General features: G+C 40.8%; 2 protein-coding genes across 2 annotated transcripts in view; one reads left to right on the forward strand and one right to left on the reverse strand.

The window, feature by feature from the left end:
* Positions 1 to 19,815, forward strand: part of LOC149246888 (uncharacterized) — a 300,905-nt gene that overhangs the window by 264,861 nt on the left and 16,229 nt on the right. The window lies entirely within an intron of this gene.
* LOC149246890 (uncharacterized) lies at positions 14,316 to 15,792 on the reverse strand. The gene is made up of 2 exons (XM_089457534.1): positions 15,264 to 15,792; positions 14,316 to 15,153 (listed from the first exon to the last, which is right to left on the reverse strand). The coding sequence occupies exons 1-2, from the start codon at positions 15,790 to 15,792 to the stop codon at positions 14,558 to 14,560; spliced, it is 1,125 nt and encodes a 374-aa protein (XP_089313660.1). The 3' UTR covers positions 14,316 to 14,557.

The raw sequence follows: 19,815 nt of genomic DNA on the forward strand, positions 1-19,815 counted from the left end.
AAATATTTCCTAAGTCTAAACTTAGGAAATATGGTTAATTAATCGGAATTAATTAAGTCAAGGTGTGAATCATTTGGAAACTCACATGGATCGACTCCAAGATGATCTTAGCCATTGATTAAGTTTTAATCTTGGTCGTTGGTGCTCCAATAGTGGATTATAAAAGGAAGTGGATGGGAACTTGGAGAAGGCACATTAGAACACCAGAAGTTTGATTTCCTTGGCAAATCGATTTCTAGAGAGCAGCAACAGTTGCTGGAGAGATAGAGATCAAGGCAAAGACAGTGAGCGACAGAGACAATGAGGCGGGAGGAAGATTTCCAGATCCAATGAGTGCATTTGTTGAGAGGCAGAAGTACCACAGTGACGCTGATGTGGGGGTTGTGCAGAAGCCTTTAGAGGGCAGTTCAATTTAGCTTGAGAGAAGTCGAGTTTCAGTTCCAGAGGCCAGGAATGGGTTCCAAAAGGTCGGGGAGACAGTTCCTCAGCCAATGGCAGACATGACTGCTACAGGAGCAACTGATTCAGGCTAAGCGTGGCAGATATTGTGCTAGGGTGATGCAAGCCAACGCAGAGGCAGTTTAGACAACTCACTTGGAGCTACAGTGAGAGCCTGAATTTTTCTGTGGGTTGGGGAAAATTCCTCACTAGAATTTTGCCAGTATTTTTCTCTGTAGGATTGCTAGATTTGTCATCTAGATTATTGTACTTAGAATTTCTCATTGTTGCATGATAATAAAACCCTCATTTGCTGCACCCGTTTTCCCATGTTGGGTTTTTCTGGGGACAACTGTCCAAAAATAATGATGTCGTTGTTATTGTGTGTGTGCTAGATTTTCTCAGATTCCAACACTATTTTTCTTCCACAGTATTTCATTTGTGAAGGTTGCAGTGCAATTTATTCAGTATTTGCCATAGCAAATACATTGTTAAAATTAATTAATAATTAGAAGAATAATTTCTAGTTGCTGCAATAGGATTCCAATAGATGAAATTTTCACATAGTGTCAAAACATGAGTGATTAGTTGGGAAGTTCAGAAGCAGAGAAGAGAATTTCGCTGCTCAAAGGGAGTAGCAGGCCGAAATTCTTGAGGCAACACAGTTCCTTGATATGTAGGCCGAGTTGTTGGGGTAGAAAATTGCATTTTCAGTTGCAGGGTTGCAGAAAAGTCGAATTGCCCGGGCTAGTGATGCCAGTAGTCAAAGGGAGTAGTTGTAGTTCGGATTTTCGCTGAGAAAATTCCTTGGTTAGATGCAGAGAGTTTTGCAGCCGCAGAATCAGTGTCAGGTGGAAGAGAAAAGCACACATAGCAGAGCGAAAATTTTTCTTAGGGAACTTTTGAGTCTCAGAAGCTCAATTTTTTCCAAGCAGATTGGCAGTCGTAACTAGCAAATTTGTGCATTCCAGAAGGGAGTGCAAGTAGCAGAGCAACAGGCAAGTAGAGGGAAAGAGGGATTTCTCGACAGTTTTTGAGACGGCGACAACAATACTTTAGAGACTAGGATAGGTTGGAGGGCTCCTCCAACTATGTCATTTGGAAGGCCAAGATGTCCATCCAACAATGTCCTTCCTGTTGGATGAATATGGCCTGAAGCTCTACATAGACAGTGTTGTGGCAGTTCCAAGGATGTGAATCAGCTGAAGAAATACAAAAAGGAGATGGCACGAGTAAAGAGGTTGATCCTGGATGGACTTCGGGACCATATTGTCTCACACATAACTGGCAAGGATACTGACAAAGAGATGTGGGATGCTCTCTCCATGCTATATCAGGGTGCTTTCGAGCAGCGAAAGATGTTCCTTGAAGAAAAGCTGAGATGCAGAAAGGGGAAGGCATAAATCCCTTCCTCACTGGGATTCAGGTGTTTCGAGACCAACTTGTAGCTGTTGGAGCAGCACCTCAACCAACAAAGCTAGTGAGATTGGTACTAAATAGTGTCTCTGAGGAGTGGGAAGTTTTTGTCCAAAGTATATTGAGGAGAGACAAACTACCAGACTGGGACAAGACGTGGGCCGATTTGCAGCAGGAGTTGAGGCGAGCTCTGTTAAAGATCTCCATCAGTGGCAGCAATAGCAACAGACCGAAGGTGGTGAAGGAGGAGGAGAATGTGGCCCTCGCATCAAAGGGTCTTAGTCAAGGGCAAGGGGAGCAGAGAAAGAAGAAGGACATATGTAAGATCAAGTGCTTTAGGGGTGGGGAGTTTGGCCACTGTAGTACCCAGCGTCCTCTAGAAAAGAAGGAGAAGTAGGAGAAGTAGGACCGGACAACAACACATGTTGAGATAGATAGGTTATCCTCTAGGTTGGAGGAAGACTTCATGATGATGGCAACTGTTGATTTGGGGTAGCATTGGATGTGCTCTAGCCACAACAATTGGTGGAGAGGCTAAGGCACATGAGATCTCCAATACTTAGAAAGGGTTTGAGCAGATTCTAAACAGTTTGGGAGATATTAAAATAATTAATGGAGTCCCTAAGTCTAAACTTAGGGAAAATAAAATATTAATGTGAATTAATATAAAACTGTGTTAGAATGGTCCAAAAGACATGGATCAAGCCAGATCTATTCTTAGTTGTTGATTAGGGACTTAATCTTGGACGTTGATTTGTCAGTGAGAAAAGTATAAGAGGAGGCTTGAGGGTCACTTGGAGAACACACCAAGTTGATCAAGGTTTCGACTTTCTAAGGCCGGGTTTGCTGAGAAAGTTGAGAGAGTGATCAGAGTTGCAGCTGAGGGGCAGTGTATATAGAAGCAGAGAGGCAGAGATAACATCGGGAGGATCAGCGTAGTAGCCGGAGAGAGGGATACAAAAGCAGCCAAGGGTTCACGCAGAGCCATCCAGGAGATGCGCAGTGCCTTATAGGGCCAGAGGGCTGACGCAATTCCTCCAGAGGCTGACGCAGGCCAAGCCAGAGTGACGTTGGGCTAACGTTGGGCCAAAGAGAGGCTGATGCTGGGGTTTCGTGGGGCAGATTGGAGCTGTGAAGCTGCCGGAGTGTTTATCCGGGGTTTCAGCCGGAACAGATGCTTTCGAGTAGAGAGGTACTACTGCCGAGATTTTTCTCTGTTGGGTGAGTCGGATTTGGCACCCAGATTGTATTCTGAAACTGCTTAATAAATCAAACCCTCAGATAGCTACACTAGTTTTCCTGCATTGGGTTTTTCTGGGAACATTAGTCCAAAAACAACGGTGTCACTTGTGTGCTTGTTTCTATTTCCTTTAGTTGATGATCTGTGCAGTTAGTAGTGGTAGTGCTATGGGCAGCACGATGCAGCATGATGAGAGGGGTTGCAGTGCAAATGCTGCAATGGCAGGGCCATGAGCAACAGCACGAATGTAGAGGGAGTTGCAGTATGGATGCAACAGTGGCAGTGGCAGGGCCATGGGTAGCAATATAGGATGCAACAATGCAGAGAATGTTGGGCAGTAGGCCTAGCATCAGCATAGGGACTAATGCCGGATGATTAGAGTGATGCTCAGTGAGGAGTATTACTAGAGTACAGTTCTCGCTAAGAGGGAGTGTTGATTTGGGGTAGCATCGAATGTGCTCTAGCCACGAAAATTGGTGGAGAGGCTAAGGCACATGAGATCTATAATACCTAGAAATGGTTTGGGAAGATTCTAAACAGTTTGGGAGATATTAAAATAATTAATGGAGTTCCTAAGTCTAAACTTAGGGAAAATAAAATATTAATGTGAATTAATATAAAACTGTGTTAGAATGGTCCAAAAGACATGGATCAAGCCAGATATAATCTTAGCCATTGATAAGGGACTTAATCTCAACTGTTGATTTGTCAAAGAGAAAAGTATAAGAGGAGGCTTGAGGGTCACTTGGAGGACACACCGAGTTGATCAAGATTTTGACTTTCTGGGGCTGGGTTTGCTGAGAGAGTGGAGAGAGTTATCAGAGTTGTAGCTGAGGGGCAGTGAATACAGAAGCAGAGAGGCAGAGATAGCACTGGGAGGATCAACGCAGTAGCCGGAGAGAGGGATGCAGAAGCAGCGAAGGGTTCACGCAGAGCCATCCAGGGCTCATGCAGAGCTAGCCAAGAGCTGCTCAGTGCCTCAGAGGGCTAGCGTGGGTGACACAGAGGGCCAGAGGGCTAACGCAGTGCCTCTAGAGGCTGACGCAGGCCAAGCCAGAGTGACGTTGGGCTAACACTGGGCCAGAGAGAGGCTGATGCTGGGGTTTCGTGGGGCAGATTGGAGCTGTGAAGCTGCCGGAGTATTTATCCGGGGTTTCAGCCGGAACATCTGCTTCCGAGTACAGAGGTACTATTGCCGAGATTTTTGTCTATTGGGTGAGTCGGATTTGGCACCCAGATTGTAATCTGAAACTGCTTAATAAATCAAACCCTCAAATAGCTGCACCGGTTTTCCCGCATTAGGTTTTTCCGGGGACATTAGTCCATAAACAACAGTGTCACTTCTGTGCTTGTTTCTGTTTCCTTCAGTTGATGATCTGTAATGTGTTGAGCATGTACTTGTATTTATTTCCAGTATTTACATGGTAAATAACTTGTTAATTAACAGAACAAGTAGGTAGGAATAAATCAATAAAGTACATGAAGGGTTTCTAATGGGTCAGACATAGAAATTCCAACAATAACCATACCTCCAGGAGTGAGGTGGGGTGACTTGGAGTTGTAGCCCCGAAGAGCTACAGAGATTGGGCAAGGTTCTTGAGGAATCCACCTCATAGTTTATTACTTAGCTACATGGGCCCACAATATTCAGTAGCAGGATGGATCAGTGGCAGTTGGTGTAGTCAGTACCAGAGTGACAGTTGCAGACTAGTAGTAGTGAAATGCTGAGGAGCACAATGCAATGTTGACAATAGAGTAGGTGGCTTAGTGCAAAGTTAGCAGTGACGCAGAGTCTTTAGTGACAGTGTAAATGCTAGTAGCAGTTAGAGACTATAGAGACAGATGTATCATACTAAACATAGTTGATTCGGTATTTTGGATGCTTTTCAGTTGCAGTAGTTGCAGTTGCAACAACATATGAGAGAGAGTTGCAGTGCAGATGTAGAGTTGGTAGTAGCATAGTAGTGTCTGCAGCAGCACAAATGCAACATCAGAGTTGTTGGAGCAACAAAACTTATAGCTTGTTGACTTTAAATGTTAAATACACAAAAGGTATTTTGTAATAATAATTTATTATATATACAAATGTACAAGTGATATTGAATGTTACAATGAGGACCCACATATATACTTAGGCAGGTGTCCTTCTGTGACTGGGCATGTCTTTTAGACATGCCTTTTCACTTAACTTAATGACTATTTAACATAATCTTTATTCGATTATATATTATTTACATTATCTATATTTATTTTATTTGTTATGAATTATATTCATAACAGTGCCTTCTTCTTCGAAAAACTTTGTCCTCAAAGCTTATTACTGACACTTTTCTTCATATTGCTAGGTCATTTCGGCATGTAATTCGACGTCGCCGGTTGGTAAGATTATCTTGGGATTTTTATAAATTAGGTAATATATAATAATTAAATTAACTTAATTATATAATTAATTTATTATTATTATTATGTAATTACATAGTAGTATAGTAATACTAACTATATAAGTTGTTGTGTTAGGTATATGAAAATCGAATTGAATCAGGTTGTCATTTGACCATGGAGTTGTCGTCGCCTCGAATAACAATGGTAGTTAGAACAGGACCCATGTTGCTTTGATCTGATCGATTGATCGATTAACCCACAACAAACAAAAATAGAAGGCAGACGTAAACGGACCCTTGTCAGAAGCTGTCAGCTGTCCAATGACAAACAATGTTGAGGGAGCGAAGTGTCAGACCAGACCAGTCAATTGGTGACGATCTCCAACTATGGCACCATTTGATGCATAGGAATTGCGGCCTGGACTCTGTCGAATTTTGTCGTGCTTGTACATAGGCAACCATATTCGACATTCAACACTATTCCAGTTAGCAGGTTCCATGCTTTTAGGAGAGTGGTCATTTTCAATGATCAACATCTCTTGCATTGCTTCGACCGTTTCCCACTTGGAAACTACACCTGCGATAGTTCCACAGACCAAGTTGAAAAGCATTGCTATATCCCGATGCTGGGCAGCCTGTCCAAGTTGCATCAGAGTGCGAACATCCACATTCAAAAGTTCTACATCCCATGGGTTGATATCGCCTTTGGTTCCCGAGTCTTTGTCCATAAAGTAAATCGCACGCATGATACCACATGACGGCTCGAAAAGTCACGATAATGGTCTGTCTGGGCCAAACCCTTAAATCTTTGCCAGCTTAACTATCTCTCGGCACAATTTTTAGGGTTGGTTGGCTTTCATCTATACCATGTTGGTCTCTAATCCCTCTCATGTTAAAATACTTGCCCAGCACCCCCATAAGCATGTCGAATCCCTTCATAGAATGCAACAGGGATGTGTTGGTGGGACTATTCTCACAATGGAGGCGAAGAACACTTATACATTTCCAAATGGTTTTGGAATCTTGAGGGATCCGAATATCACATACAATCCAACGAACAAGTGAATTAACATAGTCTAGTATATGGTCCTTGTTTAGGATCTGAGATCAGTCTTCACTTTGAGAGTACTCTTCTTGGTAAGGATGAATATAATTTCTGTCGAACTGTACCTTGCCATTGTCGGGGTTTTGAGAATGGCTGTGCTCATTGTCGGATAGGTTTTCATGGCTGATTTGATTGAATAAACTTCCTCTTGGACTCAACCCTGTTGGGTCATACATATCTGGAGGTAGTGCTTCATCACCTATCATGAAATACATGCAAAAAATCTGAAGGTTGTTGCTTTGAAATGTGTTACCAGATTTTCTTCCTACACCTGTAGAGGAATTATGTCCATTGAACTGTAAATTCAAATTTGCATTTGTCTCTGGTATTTACAACATATTTCTTCTCTTCAATACCATTTGAAAAAAATAAGCCCTTGTCACAAAACTTAGTACTTGTTTGAGATGTGGCAAAACGAGCCTCTTCATTAGGAAATTGAATTTTCCTGTCAATCGCCCTTGCTGCCTCTACTGATAGATGTTTTGTTTTTTCTTCAGATATAATAGCAACAACCTCATCATCATTATGGTTTTTTCTATCTTCCTCCTCATCACAATCTTTGTTGAGATCATCTTCATCTTCATGTAGATTTTTTTCATTATGATCAAGTTTATCTTCATTTTCTTCTTCCACATTTTCCTCTTCATCATCATCAATGTCTACTTTAGCATCTTCCTCATTGCTATGATATTGTTCATCTTATTGTTTTTCAATATAGTCCTCACCCATATCATCTTCATCTGGATCATCATCTTGATCTGCATAGTCCTCATCTACATCATTTTCATTATCATCATTTTGATCACAATCTGCTTCTCCTCCTTCACCTTGTTTCGTTTCTTCACTGTCACTATTATCTTCCTTATTATTGATTTCCTTTCGACATGCTTTAACTTCTGCAAATGATTATTTTTTTAAATGTTGAAATGCTTCTTGAATTGTATTAAATTGCTCCATGAATTTAGGACTTGAATCTAATGGCATATTGTGCAGCGAACAACATTCAAAGACTCGCATGGTTATATTGTGCGACATGGCTCTGATACCACTGAAGCGACACAACTTATAGATTGTTGACTTTAAATGTTAAATACACAAAAGGTATTTTGTAATAATAATTTATTATATATAAAAATGTACAAGTGATGTTGAATGTTACAATGAGGACCCGCGTATATACTTAGGCAGGTGTCCTTCCGTGACCAAGCATGTCTTTTAGACATGCCTTTTCACTTAACTTATGACTATTTAACATAATCTTTATTCGATTATTTATGGTTTACATTATCTATATTTATTTTATTTGTTATGAATTATATTCATAATAGTTGCGCAGTGGTTGGTGGGCAGTATAGCCAGACATCAATAGCATGATAGAGGTGATATAGAGACAGGGTGTTGCGACAAGATGTGCAACACTAGAGAGAGAACACAATCCTCGCTAAGAGGGAGTGTTAGTTTCTGTAGCATCGGATGCGTTCTAGCCACAAAATTTGGTGGAGAGGCTAGAATACATGAGATCTCCAAAACCCAGAAATTGTTTTTGGAAATTCCTCCTCGAGATGGATTAATTAGATTATTAACTAGTTTTTAAATATTTCCTAAGTCTAAACTTAGGGAATATGGTTAATTATGTCAAGGTGTGAATCATCTAGAAACTCACACGGATCAGATCCAAGATGATCCTAGCCATTGATTAAGTTTTAATCTTGGCTGTTGGTGCTCCAACAATGGATTATAAGAGGAAGTCGATGGGCACTTGGAGAAAACACACCAGAACACCCGAAGTTTGATTTCCTTTGTAGATCGATTTCCAGAGAGAAGCAACAGTTGTTGGAGAGCCAGAGATTGAAGCAGAGATAGTGAGGGGCAAAGACAGTGAGGCTAGAGGAAGATTTCCAGATCTAGCAACTGCATTTACAGAGAGGCAAAAGTACCACAGTGAGGGAGAAGCTGAGTTTCTAGAGGGAAGTTCGATTTAGCTAGGGAGAAGCCGAGTTTCAGTTCCAGAGGCAGGAAAGGGTTCCAGAAGGCCAGAGAGATAGTTTCTCAGCCAGTGCCAGACATGACGGCTACAGAAGCAACTGATTTAGGTTGAGCGTGGTAGACACTGCGCTAGGGTGACGTAGGCCAGCATAGAGGCAATTTGGACGGCTCACTTGGAGCTGCAGTTAGAGCCCAAATTTGTCTATGGGGTGAGGAAAATTCCTCACTAGAATTTTGCCAGTATTTTTCTCTGTAGGATTTCCAGATTTGGCATCCAGATTATTGTACTGAAAATTTCTCACTGCTGCATAATAATAAAACGCTCATTTGTTGCACCGATTTTTCCATGTTGGGTTTTTACGGGGACGATTGTCCAAAAATAATGGTGTCATTTTTATTGTTTGTGTGCTAGATTTTCACAGATTTTAGTGCTATTTTCCTTCTGCAGTATTTTATCTGTGAAGGTTGCAGTGTGATTTATTCAGTATTTGTCGTAGCAAATAAATTATTAAAATTAATTAACAATTAGAAGAATAATTTCCAGTTGTTGCAATCCAATCATGGAATCCTCATAGTGCGAGTAGCAGAGCAGGCAACCAAGCAAGAAAGGGAGGAGATTTCAGTTTATTTTTCTACTTTCTGAGTTTTGCAAATTTTGCAGCTTTGCAGAGATGGTCGTACGAGATTGCTAGAAAAGGCCATACGAGTGAGCCAGAATGCAAATCTGGGTAGTAGATCAACTTCTAGTTACTGGGGATAAGTGCCGAAGGAAGTATGAGTTATTTAGTGCGACTTGCAAAGTGAAGAAGTGTCCCATCCAGGGACTGGGCTTGAAAAGAGATAGTTGGGCACCAAATTTAGGAGGAGGAGTATGAAGCTCTAGAGTGTCGGATGGGCAGGATCCAATTCAAAAGCAACAAGGAGATAAGTTAGATCAGTTCCAGTTGTTGCAACAGGATCATCACCCTTGCTACAAGGGCCCACAGTATCATAGTAGCAGGTTCAGTGTCGGCAGGTGCAGTCAGTGATTCAGATGACTACTGCATACGCTAGTTGCAGTCAATACTCTAGAGATAGTTGTAGAACTAGTTGTAGTGACACGAGCAATGCAAATTCCCCAGTTGTAGGATGCATGTGCAGTTCTAGCTAGTAAAGATTCTTAGTGCAGAGCTACGCAGTCCAAGATCCAATATAGGAGGATAGTGCGAGTTGCCAAGAGGGAGCAGAGAGATTTCCCATAGGGAAATCGAGACTCAAAGAGAGAAGCCCTATGGAAGTTAGTACTTTAGGATCTGGGGAGATTAGACTCATTATTGCAGCAATTACAACAACAATACAAAAGCATCAACAAAGCAGTAGCAATAGTAGTATGAGTAAATCAGATTTTGCCATGTTTGCAGCTATACCTCCAGGGGTGAAGTGGGGCGATATGGAACTTTAGTCCTAGAGCTGTGTAGATATTTGGGCAGGGTCCATTGAGGTGTGCATCAAAGGGTGTCTTCCTCATGGATCATTATCTTGCTACAAGGGTCCATAGTATTTAGTAGCATGAGGATCAGTGTCAGTTGTTGCAGTTAGTTCCAGAGTGACAGTCACAGACTAGTGGCAGTCAAATGCTAAGGAGCACAAAGCATTGTTGACAACAGAGCAGGAGGCTCAGTGCAAAGTCAACAACAACACAAATTTCTTAGTAGACAGTGCAAAAGCTAGTAATAGTCAGAGACTTAGGAGACAGTTGTAGCACAAAGATAATTGATTCATTATTTTGGATTCTTCTTAGTTGCAGTAGCAACACCAATAGTTGAGAGGGAGTTGCAGTGTAGATACAAAGTTGGCAGCAATACAAGACGTACAGTGCAGCGTTAGCAGCAACACAAATGCAGCTTGGTTCAACCATAGTCAATGGCAGATGAATCAGAGTTAGCGCAATGGTTGGTGGACAGTGGTACGCTGCTACAGTTGTCAAACATCAATAACTTGGTTGGAGGATTTTACAAAGATAGAGTGTTGTGATAGTTGTTCAACACTAGTTGGAGAGAGCACCTTCCTTGCTAAGAGAGAGTGTTAGTTTTTGTAGCATTGGATGGTGTTCTGGTCTCAAAACTTTGTGGAGAAGCTAAAACACAGGAGTTCTCCAAAACCCAGAAATCATTTCTGGAAATTCCACGTAGAGATGGCTCAATTAAATTAATTGGCTGTAATTAAAAATTTCCTAAGTCTAACTTAGGAAAAGTGGTTAATTAATAGGAATTAATTGAGAAAGGTGTGAATTATCTAGAAACTCACATAGATCGACTTAGAGATAATCTCAACCATTGATTAAGATTTAATCTTAGTCGTTGGAGTCCCAATTGGAGATTGTAAGAAGCGGTCGATAGGTAGATGGAGCACACATTGCAGATACTTAGTGATCTAGATAGTTCGATACTCCATTGTAGGTGATTAGCAAGAGAGATCGAGTCAAAGATTGAGTAGCAAGTGTTAGAGAGCAAAGACAATGATTTAGAGGAAGATTTCTAGTTCTAGAGAGGCATAAATATTCCACAGTGAAGCTAGCCCAGAACAACCGCATGGGTTGTGATGATTTTTGTGATGGGTTGCAGTTAGGGTCGCGCGTGTTTTCCCAATACAACCACGAGGATCACGCGGGTTTTCCTAGCATAGTTGCGTGGATCACTAGAAGCAGAAATGTCTTGCGCAGTGCGCAAGGGTTGGACGACCAATTTTTAGATGGAGATAGAGACCGGGGTTTGCTTGTGAAGGGAGAGAATTTTCTCTCTAAATATTTTTGTCAGATTCTTACTGATTGGATAGCCAGTTGGGCTTCCAAAGGTTGTACTCAGAATTCACTGTTGGATAATAAAATAAACCCTCCCACATTGGTTTTTTTTGGGACATTGGTCCAAAAATAATGGTGTCAATATTTTCGTGTGTGTGCTAGCATTTCTTAGTTCCTATTTTTGCTTCCGCAGTTAATTTTTATGGTGAAGAAATTACAGTGTGAATAATTCGTTATTTTGCTGTAAACAAAATAAACTGAATAACTAATTTATCAGTTAGAAGAAATATTTCCAGTTGCTGTATGTCAAGGAATTTTCACAGTAAACAATATGATATTTACTTGATGATCAAGAGTCTTCCCTTTTCTAATGTTGTCTCCAACTATCTTGAGGTTTCCAAGATCTTCAAAGAGACTTCAATGATGGCTTCCAAAAGTGATGATATCAAAATCCTTTGATGCTTCCTTCAGGGAGGTCTAGCAAAGAGCCTTCAACTAGATCCTTTTATCAAGAAAGAATGACAACCTTCTGGTAGTCTTCTTCTTCAAACTTTCTTCTGATGAGACCCTTCTTCTAGATCAATATGTCTTGCTTTTCCCTTTAGCAAATCCTTCTTATGTCCACAAGATGATCCTTTCAGCGACCTTCTTGTTCACCTTAGCTTTGATACCATGTTGTAAGATGCAATGCGGCAACAATTAATTCCAATTTTCCTTAACCTTGATACTTGTTTGTGAACTTTATTATTCTTCTTGTGTTTCTTTAATAGATATTCTTCATCAAACAAATATCAAGAGTGAAATAATAAAGACAGTGGACACAAAAGTTAGGCTCCAAGCTAGGGTAAACCCCCTACAAGGGGAAAACCCATAAACTCTTCTTTCCTTATAGAATCTGCTTCATATGAGACAACAAAGACCCAAACCCCAGACCAAGTCCTCCAAGTACCAAGTAAGCCCCTCCAAGAGAACCAACTTCTTGCTGCAACTTTGACCACAACTTCTGCCTTGCAATTTAATCTTGCAACATTGTCTTGCAATTTCGGCCTTGTAGGTGCTGCAAAAAGCCTAATCCAACTACTTCTTGAGTTCTTCCTTGAGCAAGACATATCCTCCCAAGGTCAATAATGTCAAGATAGAGTATATTCTTTTCTAGCACGTTGATACTGCAACTTGTTCTTATGCAATTCGGACTTGCAATTTTGGCTTCCTTTGTAGCTGCAAAATCCCTAGAATTTCGCACGTGTGGAAGAGATGGAGCCGAGAAATGAGTTTTCTTTGACTTCTTTTGCTTTCTAGACCTTCACGCCTCATTCCTTGCCTCTTCTAGCTTAAGATTGAACCTTCTCAAGAGAGATTGAACTTGTTTATGAATGAGTGCCAAATGAGGTCGAACTGCTCCTTTATATAGTCTTTCCAAGGGGTTGAATTCTGTTAATTTTAGGTATGTTCTATGCTAGAGCAATTTATTTCAATTTCTTTTCCACATTAGCAATCACATCAGCATAAAGTAAACTGCAGATAGAACATAAATATAAATTGCAGAAGACAAGCCAAGACAAGAGGACACAAGATGTGGTGCTAGCCAGGGACAAACCCCACAATGTGGGGAAACCCTTGATTAATTCTTCTTTTATGTTCTTCAAAGTTCAACAAAGAAAGTGAGAGAGATAGTACATTTACAATAGAAGTTAATCACTTTGACTTTTGATATCGTCATGAGATCAATTGAAGACATATTGCTTCAACTGATTCTCTAAGGTGACTCGTTCACCTATCGTAGTGCTGCATCTCGTCTATTTGCTACACATTACCGTGTGACACCTTGCTGTATTCACATGTGTTGAACCTTGATGACTGCGCTGCTCTCATCTGCATGTTGCTCATCATGCTGCATCTTCCATGGTCTTATTCATCATCAAGTTCCCATGCTCATGATCTCATTCATCATTATGGTGCCCATGCTTATATCATCATGCATCATTATGCTGCCCATGCTCATATCATCATGCTGCTTATTATGCTGCCCATGATCTCACACATCATGCTGCCTTCCTTCGGAGACAGAGATGCTGCTGCTGTTTCGGTAGTTCCCGGTAGTTTTGGCTTTTCCAGCAGTTCCGACTTTTCTGGTAGTTCCAACAGTTCCAGCATTTCTTGCATTTCTGGCTTTTCCAACTTTTCCGACTTTTTCGGTATTTCCGGCTTTTCCGGCTTTTCTGGCAGTTCCAGCTTTTCCGGCGTTTCCGGCAGTTCCGGCTTTTCCAGCTTTTCCGGCAGTTCCGGCTTTTCTGGCAGTTCTGACTTTTCTGGCTTTTCTAGTTTTTCCGACAATTCCGGCGTTTCCGGTAGTTCCAACTTTTCTGGCTATTCCTTAGGATCTTTCCTCCTACTAAAACCCAAAGACAAGTAGAGAGAGGAAGAGATCCAAGTGTGTGTAGAAATGACTTGAAGTCCTCTTCTATTTATACTAAAACGTAGAGGTTGAATAGACATGACTATTGGGCTTCTGAGCCTAAATAAGTTGTTGGCCAACTTAACAATTTGTCCATAACATAAATAAATTCATAACTTCATAAATACTTATCGGAATCGGATGATCTTTAGATCAATCCTACACCTCTCAATGAGAGGGATCCAATAAAAATATCAGCTGCCATAAATAATATGACCCACATGGAGTTTGGCCCTAGTTGCCAATTTTAACAAATTCCCTCCTTTAGGTTGAATTGAAGCTTCCAGGGCCAACTTGTACTTTAGAGGTTTCCAAGACTTTCTAGACACTAAATTCTTGTACAAGATATATTTTGCCTGGAAGGGTCTTATCAGTGTTTTTAAAACCGGAACCGGTGACCGAACCGGTCCACCTAATGAACCGGTTTACCGACCGAAACCGGTCTAACCGGGACTGGTTTGGTCTAAACGAACCGGTTTTTAAAAAATACATTAAATAATTAATTTTTAATGAAACAAAACTATTTTTAAGATGTAAAACCATGATTCCAAGCCAATAGAGACAAAATATGCAAAGTTTGCTCATTTATATACCATGCAAAGGTGAATATATCAAAATGGCACCGAGTGCAATACATATCATCGACAAAATAGCAAAATACATAAGAAATGAGGCTCTAAATGGCCTATAAAGTCCAAAAACAATGCTGCAAGCTATGAGGCCATTGGCCTACTACAAGTCTACAGTGTACACATGATCAATCATCAAGTCCATCACCACTACTAGACACATGATCATCATCAGGAGCTACATAGACATCATCTGGTTCAGAGTCTGAGGATGCCTCTGCCTCATCTGCAACATCAGTATCAATGCCACCAATGACAATAGAAGTGGACCTAATGGAAGCACGAGTTTGTCGACCTGCACGACTAGTGCCTTCCATTGGTTCCTTGCCTTTCCTTGATGCCGCTACTGATCCTGGTTCTGATGCCGCCACATAATCTGCCTCATCCTCCGCTAAAGCCATGTCGATATCAAAATCAGCCTCAAACACAGGATCTTCAGTCTCCTCCACCCATTCTGATGTTGGATCAATATCGTCCAACACAATGGGATCTAGATCAGGTGATTTGCTCATCATTTGGTTCCTCCTCAGTCGAAGGTTGTATTGCACAAAAACAAGATCATTTAACCGTTTTTGTTCCAAACGGTTTCTCTTCTTCGTGTGTATGCGCTCAAAAACAGACCAATTGCGCTCACAACCTGAAGCACTGCAAGTTTGACTGAGGACTCTAATTGCAAACCTTTGCAATTGAGGACACTGGCCACCAAATGACTCCCACCAATGTGCTGCAAAGAAAAAGACAATAATTAGTAACTTAGTTTATAATTTGAATTGTAAAGAACGTAAACAATTTTAACTTGAAATGAAAAACAAAATGGAAATTGGAATTGCTTACCTGGTTGGTCCACATCTCTTGCCATCTTTGCCAAGTTTTTGCCAAAAGTACCACTTGCTTGATTGAAAATAGTAAGCTGTCTATGTATATCCAACTGGTCTACATGGTTAGGGACCATGCGCTCCAAGCAATCAATCAATCCAGCTCTGACCTCCCCATCATGCTGATCTCCTAGCCGATTTTTATAGTGATACCTTGGGTTCAAAAAATACCCGGTTGCATGTATAGGACGATGGAGTTGATTGTTCCATCTGTTATCAATGATCTCCCATATACGGCCATATTTAGCTAACCTGTCATTGTAAGCTGCCCGTATCTGCTCCTTTGCCTGATCCATAGCTTCATAAATGTAGCCCATGGCCAATCTTTCCCCATCCACCAACCTTAGCACCTTAACAAGGGGCTCGGTAATTTTCACAAGCTCTACAGACCTTTTCCAAAAATAAGTGTCTAACACTTTCTTTTTGGTGTCTTTTCCATCTGGTCTACGAGCCCACCGAGATTCAGACCATTCATCAGAGGAAAACATTTTCTGCAAGTTTCTATGTTGACCATTGAGACATTGCAACGTGAGGAAGTGAGTTGCAAATCTCGTAATTGCAGGCCTAACAAGCTCTTTGCCTCCAGTGTGTTTCCTCATTAGGCTCAATACCCATGAGTGGTTGTAAATGTATTTTGTAATGCACTTGGCATGCTCTACAGTGTTTTTTACCCACTCCACCTTGCCTATATCCTCAAGCATGAGGTCTATGCAATGTGCAGCACATGGAGTCCAAAATATGGTCTTATATTTGGCCTCGAGCATCTTTCCAGCAAGAACATAGTTTGAGGCATTATCAGTGATGACCTGCACAACATGCTGCTCCCCAACTTCCTGAATAATGTTATCCAAAAGCTCAAATAGAAGGCTTGCATCCTTTACCCTATCAGATGCATCAACTGATTTCAAAAACATGGTTCCTTGAGGGCAAGAAACAAGGAAATTAATGATAGTGCGGTTCTTTCCATCGGTCCATCCATCTGACATAATGGAACAACCTGTTTTGACCCATGACTCTTTAAACTCAACCAAATACTCATCAATGGAAGATATCTCTTTTTGCAAAAGAGCTCCCCTCAAGTCATGCATACTAGGGCCTTTGAAGCCCTTTCCTGCAGCTATAACAGAGTCCCACATAGCTTGGTAATAAGGTGAGCGAGCAGCATTAAATGGGATATCTGAATCATACCACCATCTAGCAATGTATTGGTGAGAAGTTTCTTTGCATTGTTTTTTCCAATGCTGATCCAAAGTGGGTTGAGAACTTGGCTAGGAGGAAGTGGGATTAGATTTAGAAGAGGCAATGGTGGCAGAAGATGAGAAATAACTTTGGATGTTTGGTCTCTTTGTTCCTTTTGATGGTTGGCCAACTCCAACAGAAGGATGAACATAGTGAAAGGGGTCATTGGTGGAAGGGATAGAAGTGGAGTCTTGAATCTCATAATCATCATACCCACTCTGTTTCAAAACATTCATGGTTTCCATTAATTCCCTCTTCCTTGCAATTTCATCTTGGATGGTCTTCTCCCTAGCCTTATCCTCATAAAATTTTTCAAGCTTGGCAATGTATTCTGCCCTAATAGGACCTAACAGTTCTTTTGGTGCATCACATGGCTTTACTTGGCCTCTTACCCCAGCCAAGTGTTGTTTCAACCTAAGAATACCCCCACCTCCAATAGATTTATGGCATAATTTGCATATCATTTTTCCCTCAATTACATCACAATGAACCCATGCACTGTCCTTTCCTTTTGGAGCCATGTTTGCTTGAAATAATAACAATTTGCAAATAAATCTGCCATTTAAAAAAAAAATTGCAGCTAAGGAACATGGAAAACCAATGATAAATGTAGGAAAAAAATGCACATGCAAGCTACAAAATTTGATAGCATAGAGCTAGAGAGTTCATAGGCTTAGCATAGATGATAGATCATTGAAGTGAGAAGTTTATAGCACAAAAAAAATAATTCATGGACAGCAGACTCAAATGAGGAATTATCAAGTGCAAATCCTTACCTGGAAATGCAAAGTAGCTCCCTTAGCCTCCTCTTGATGATGGCAACTCCACTGACAGCTACACACTATCTCCAAAATAGCTCCAACTCCAACTCCAAGATGACTACTTCAGCAAAAACTCCACACTCTCCAAGCTCACAAACAAACTCACAAACACTCACAAACACTCCAAATCAGTTGTGTGAGACAAATGAGAGTGAGAGGGGTGTCTTATAGCAAGTGTGAGGGTGTTTTTGGAGGGAAAATACCTTTCCCTCACCCCCAAAACCCCTAAACCGCCCTCATTTCCAAAACCGCTGCGCTTTTTTGCTTTAACCGGCGGCCTGTCCATAAACCGGCCGGTTTAGGACGGAACCGGCCGGTTTGCTATAAACCGGCCGGTTCCGCCCTAAACCGGCCGGTTTTTACCGGTTAGGGCCTTTTTTTGGGCACGAGGGGGTCTAAACCGGGTTAGAAGGGCCGGTTCGGACCGGCCAGGCTTCCAACCGGCCGGTTAGGCCGGTAACCGGTTTTTTCCACCGGTTTTTAAAACTATGGGTCTTATATACATGATGTTGACTCTCTTGACTCATGACAATGAATCCTCTGACCTAGCAAACCCTAGAAGCATTAAGAACGTGCTTTTACCTAGAATACCATCAATAAAGAGCATGAAATCCATGATAGGAAGTTCATCCTTGTTTCTGAATTTTTGACTTGATTTATAATATGGTGATTCTTTGACATTTCATTTTTTAACTTTTTAATTTGTTCAATCAACCTTTGACTAAGATTCTTTAGATAGGAGTTTTTTTCTCTTTCCCTAATAATTTATTCTTGAGATCTAAATTCTGCTGTAACTTTTGAATGCATTTCTTGTTATCTTTTGACTTATTGATTTTTGCCAAAAGATTTTGAATGTGATTTTTTTCGTAGGTAAATTTCTCATCTTTTTCTAATAATCTATCACCAATTATATTCTTGAGATGTTGATTTTTCTTCTTGTTGCACTAATTTATCTTCTAATTTGTTTATTTTCAAATTGCCTTTGTAGATCAATTTGATAATATATTAGTAAAAACTCTGTCACGATATGGGAAACAACATTCACACTTTGTGCAAAAACAACATGCCACCAAAATATTTGAACTATTTATGGGCTTCATAATTCATGACTTCTTATTTGATAATTATTGTATACACAAATTCAACAGATCTCTTCTTTCATTAAATTTTATAACTTTCAATGAATAAATAATCAGCTTTATCTTCACAAGTGATTTCCTCCCGCAATATATGATAGATTTAGGTATATAATAATATAACCCTTCCCTTTTTTCTTGAATTTTGAAAAGACCATGCTAACTTGTGGCAAACAATTTCTTTTTCCATGTAACAAAACACCCAACCCTTTAGTGTGTAGGAAAGAGTATGATATTGTTAAAGCTCAAGGCCATTCAATGACAAGACTTGAAGGCATTACAATAGTACACTCAATATGAGCTCAACATGTCACGTGGAAATTGACTATAGGTGGGGAGGATAACAATCAATCCTGCAACCACTTGAAATAAACCCAATTGATAATGTGGTAAAAGTCTAAATTAAATATTTTTATTTACGTGCATATGTATACTTCATCTGCGATTTGGGAAGCAACACTCAAATCCTTCCCCCACACCACTCGTTCCACTTCCATCTCTCCTAAAGTTGGATCTTGCCCCATGAACAAATGGTACGATGACGAATGCAAGAATTTACATCGAGAACTTTGATATGCTTTCACCCACTCTCAACCCTTCTTCTCCGACCTCAAAGCTTCTTATTGTCATCACCTCTGTCGCAAGAAACAACTGTTTGTCTCTCATAGAAGATGAGAGCTTTCTGCTCTTCTTTCCCACTCCCCTAAACAATTATGGTGTACCATCCTTCCTCGATGCTCCCCTCTTCCATCTGACCTCGACCCTACCTCCATGTTCTCTCACACTTCCAACCTTTATGATATTCCCGGACAAGCCCAAATTCATGTTACCTCCCCACCCTCTTCCTGTTACCTATTCTCAGATAGAGATATTAGAGAGTTCATTTGGGTGATGAACAACAACAAAGAAACCGATGAGGAAGGCTACCAAGCAGAGTTCTTTAAGCACAGTTTCCGTGCTTTGGTTAGCTACTTGGCTGATCTCTTCAACCATGTAGCACGTGAAGGTTTTCCATTGACATGGTCACACCACATCATCCATCCAATCCACAAATTAGGTTCCAGTGCAAATCCCAATAACTACAAAACGATCATGGTGGACAACACGTTCTCGAAGTTGTATGCTACTATTCTACATAGGAAGCTCTCCAGTGACCTTGAGCAGAGACAACTCAAAGCTAGGGGATAGGTAGGTTTTCGACCGGATCATCAGACCATTGACCACATCTTCACCCTTCGTGCCGTGATTGAGGGGGCACGACACCGCTCTTCGAAAGTCTATTGATGTTTCGTAGATTTTCAGAAAGATTTTGACT

This window comes from Pinus tabuliformis, chromosome 7 (genome assembly GCF_031772625.1).
Source record: "Pinus tabuliformis cultivar Carrire ecotype Pingquan chromosome 7, CPIR1, whole genome shotgun sequence".
NCBI lineage: Eukaryota > Viridiplantae > Streptophyta > Pinopsida > Pinales > Pinaceae > Pinus > Pinus tabuliformis.

Coding starts and splice junctions, on each gene's coding strand:
- LOC149246890 (XM_089457534.1), bottom strand. CDS start 15,792: ATGTTTTCCTCTGATGAATGGTCTGAATCTCGGTGGGCTCGTAGACCA. Junction 15,154..15,263: donor AAGAGATGTGGACCAACCAG/GTAAGCAATTCC, acceptor TTTTCTTTGCAG/CACATTGGTGGGAGTCATTT.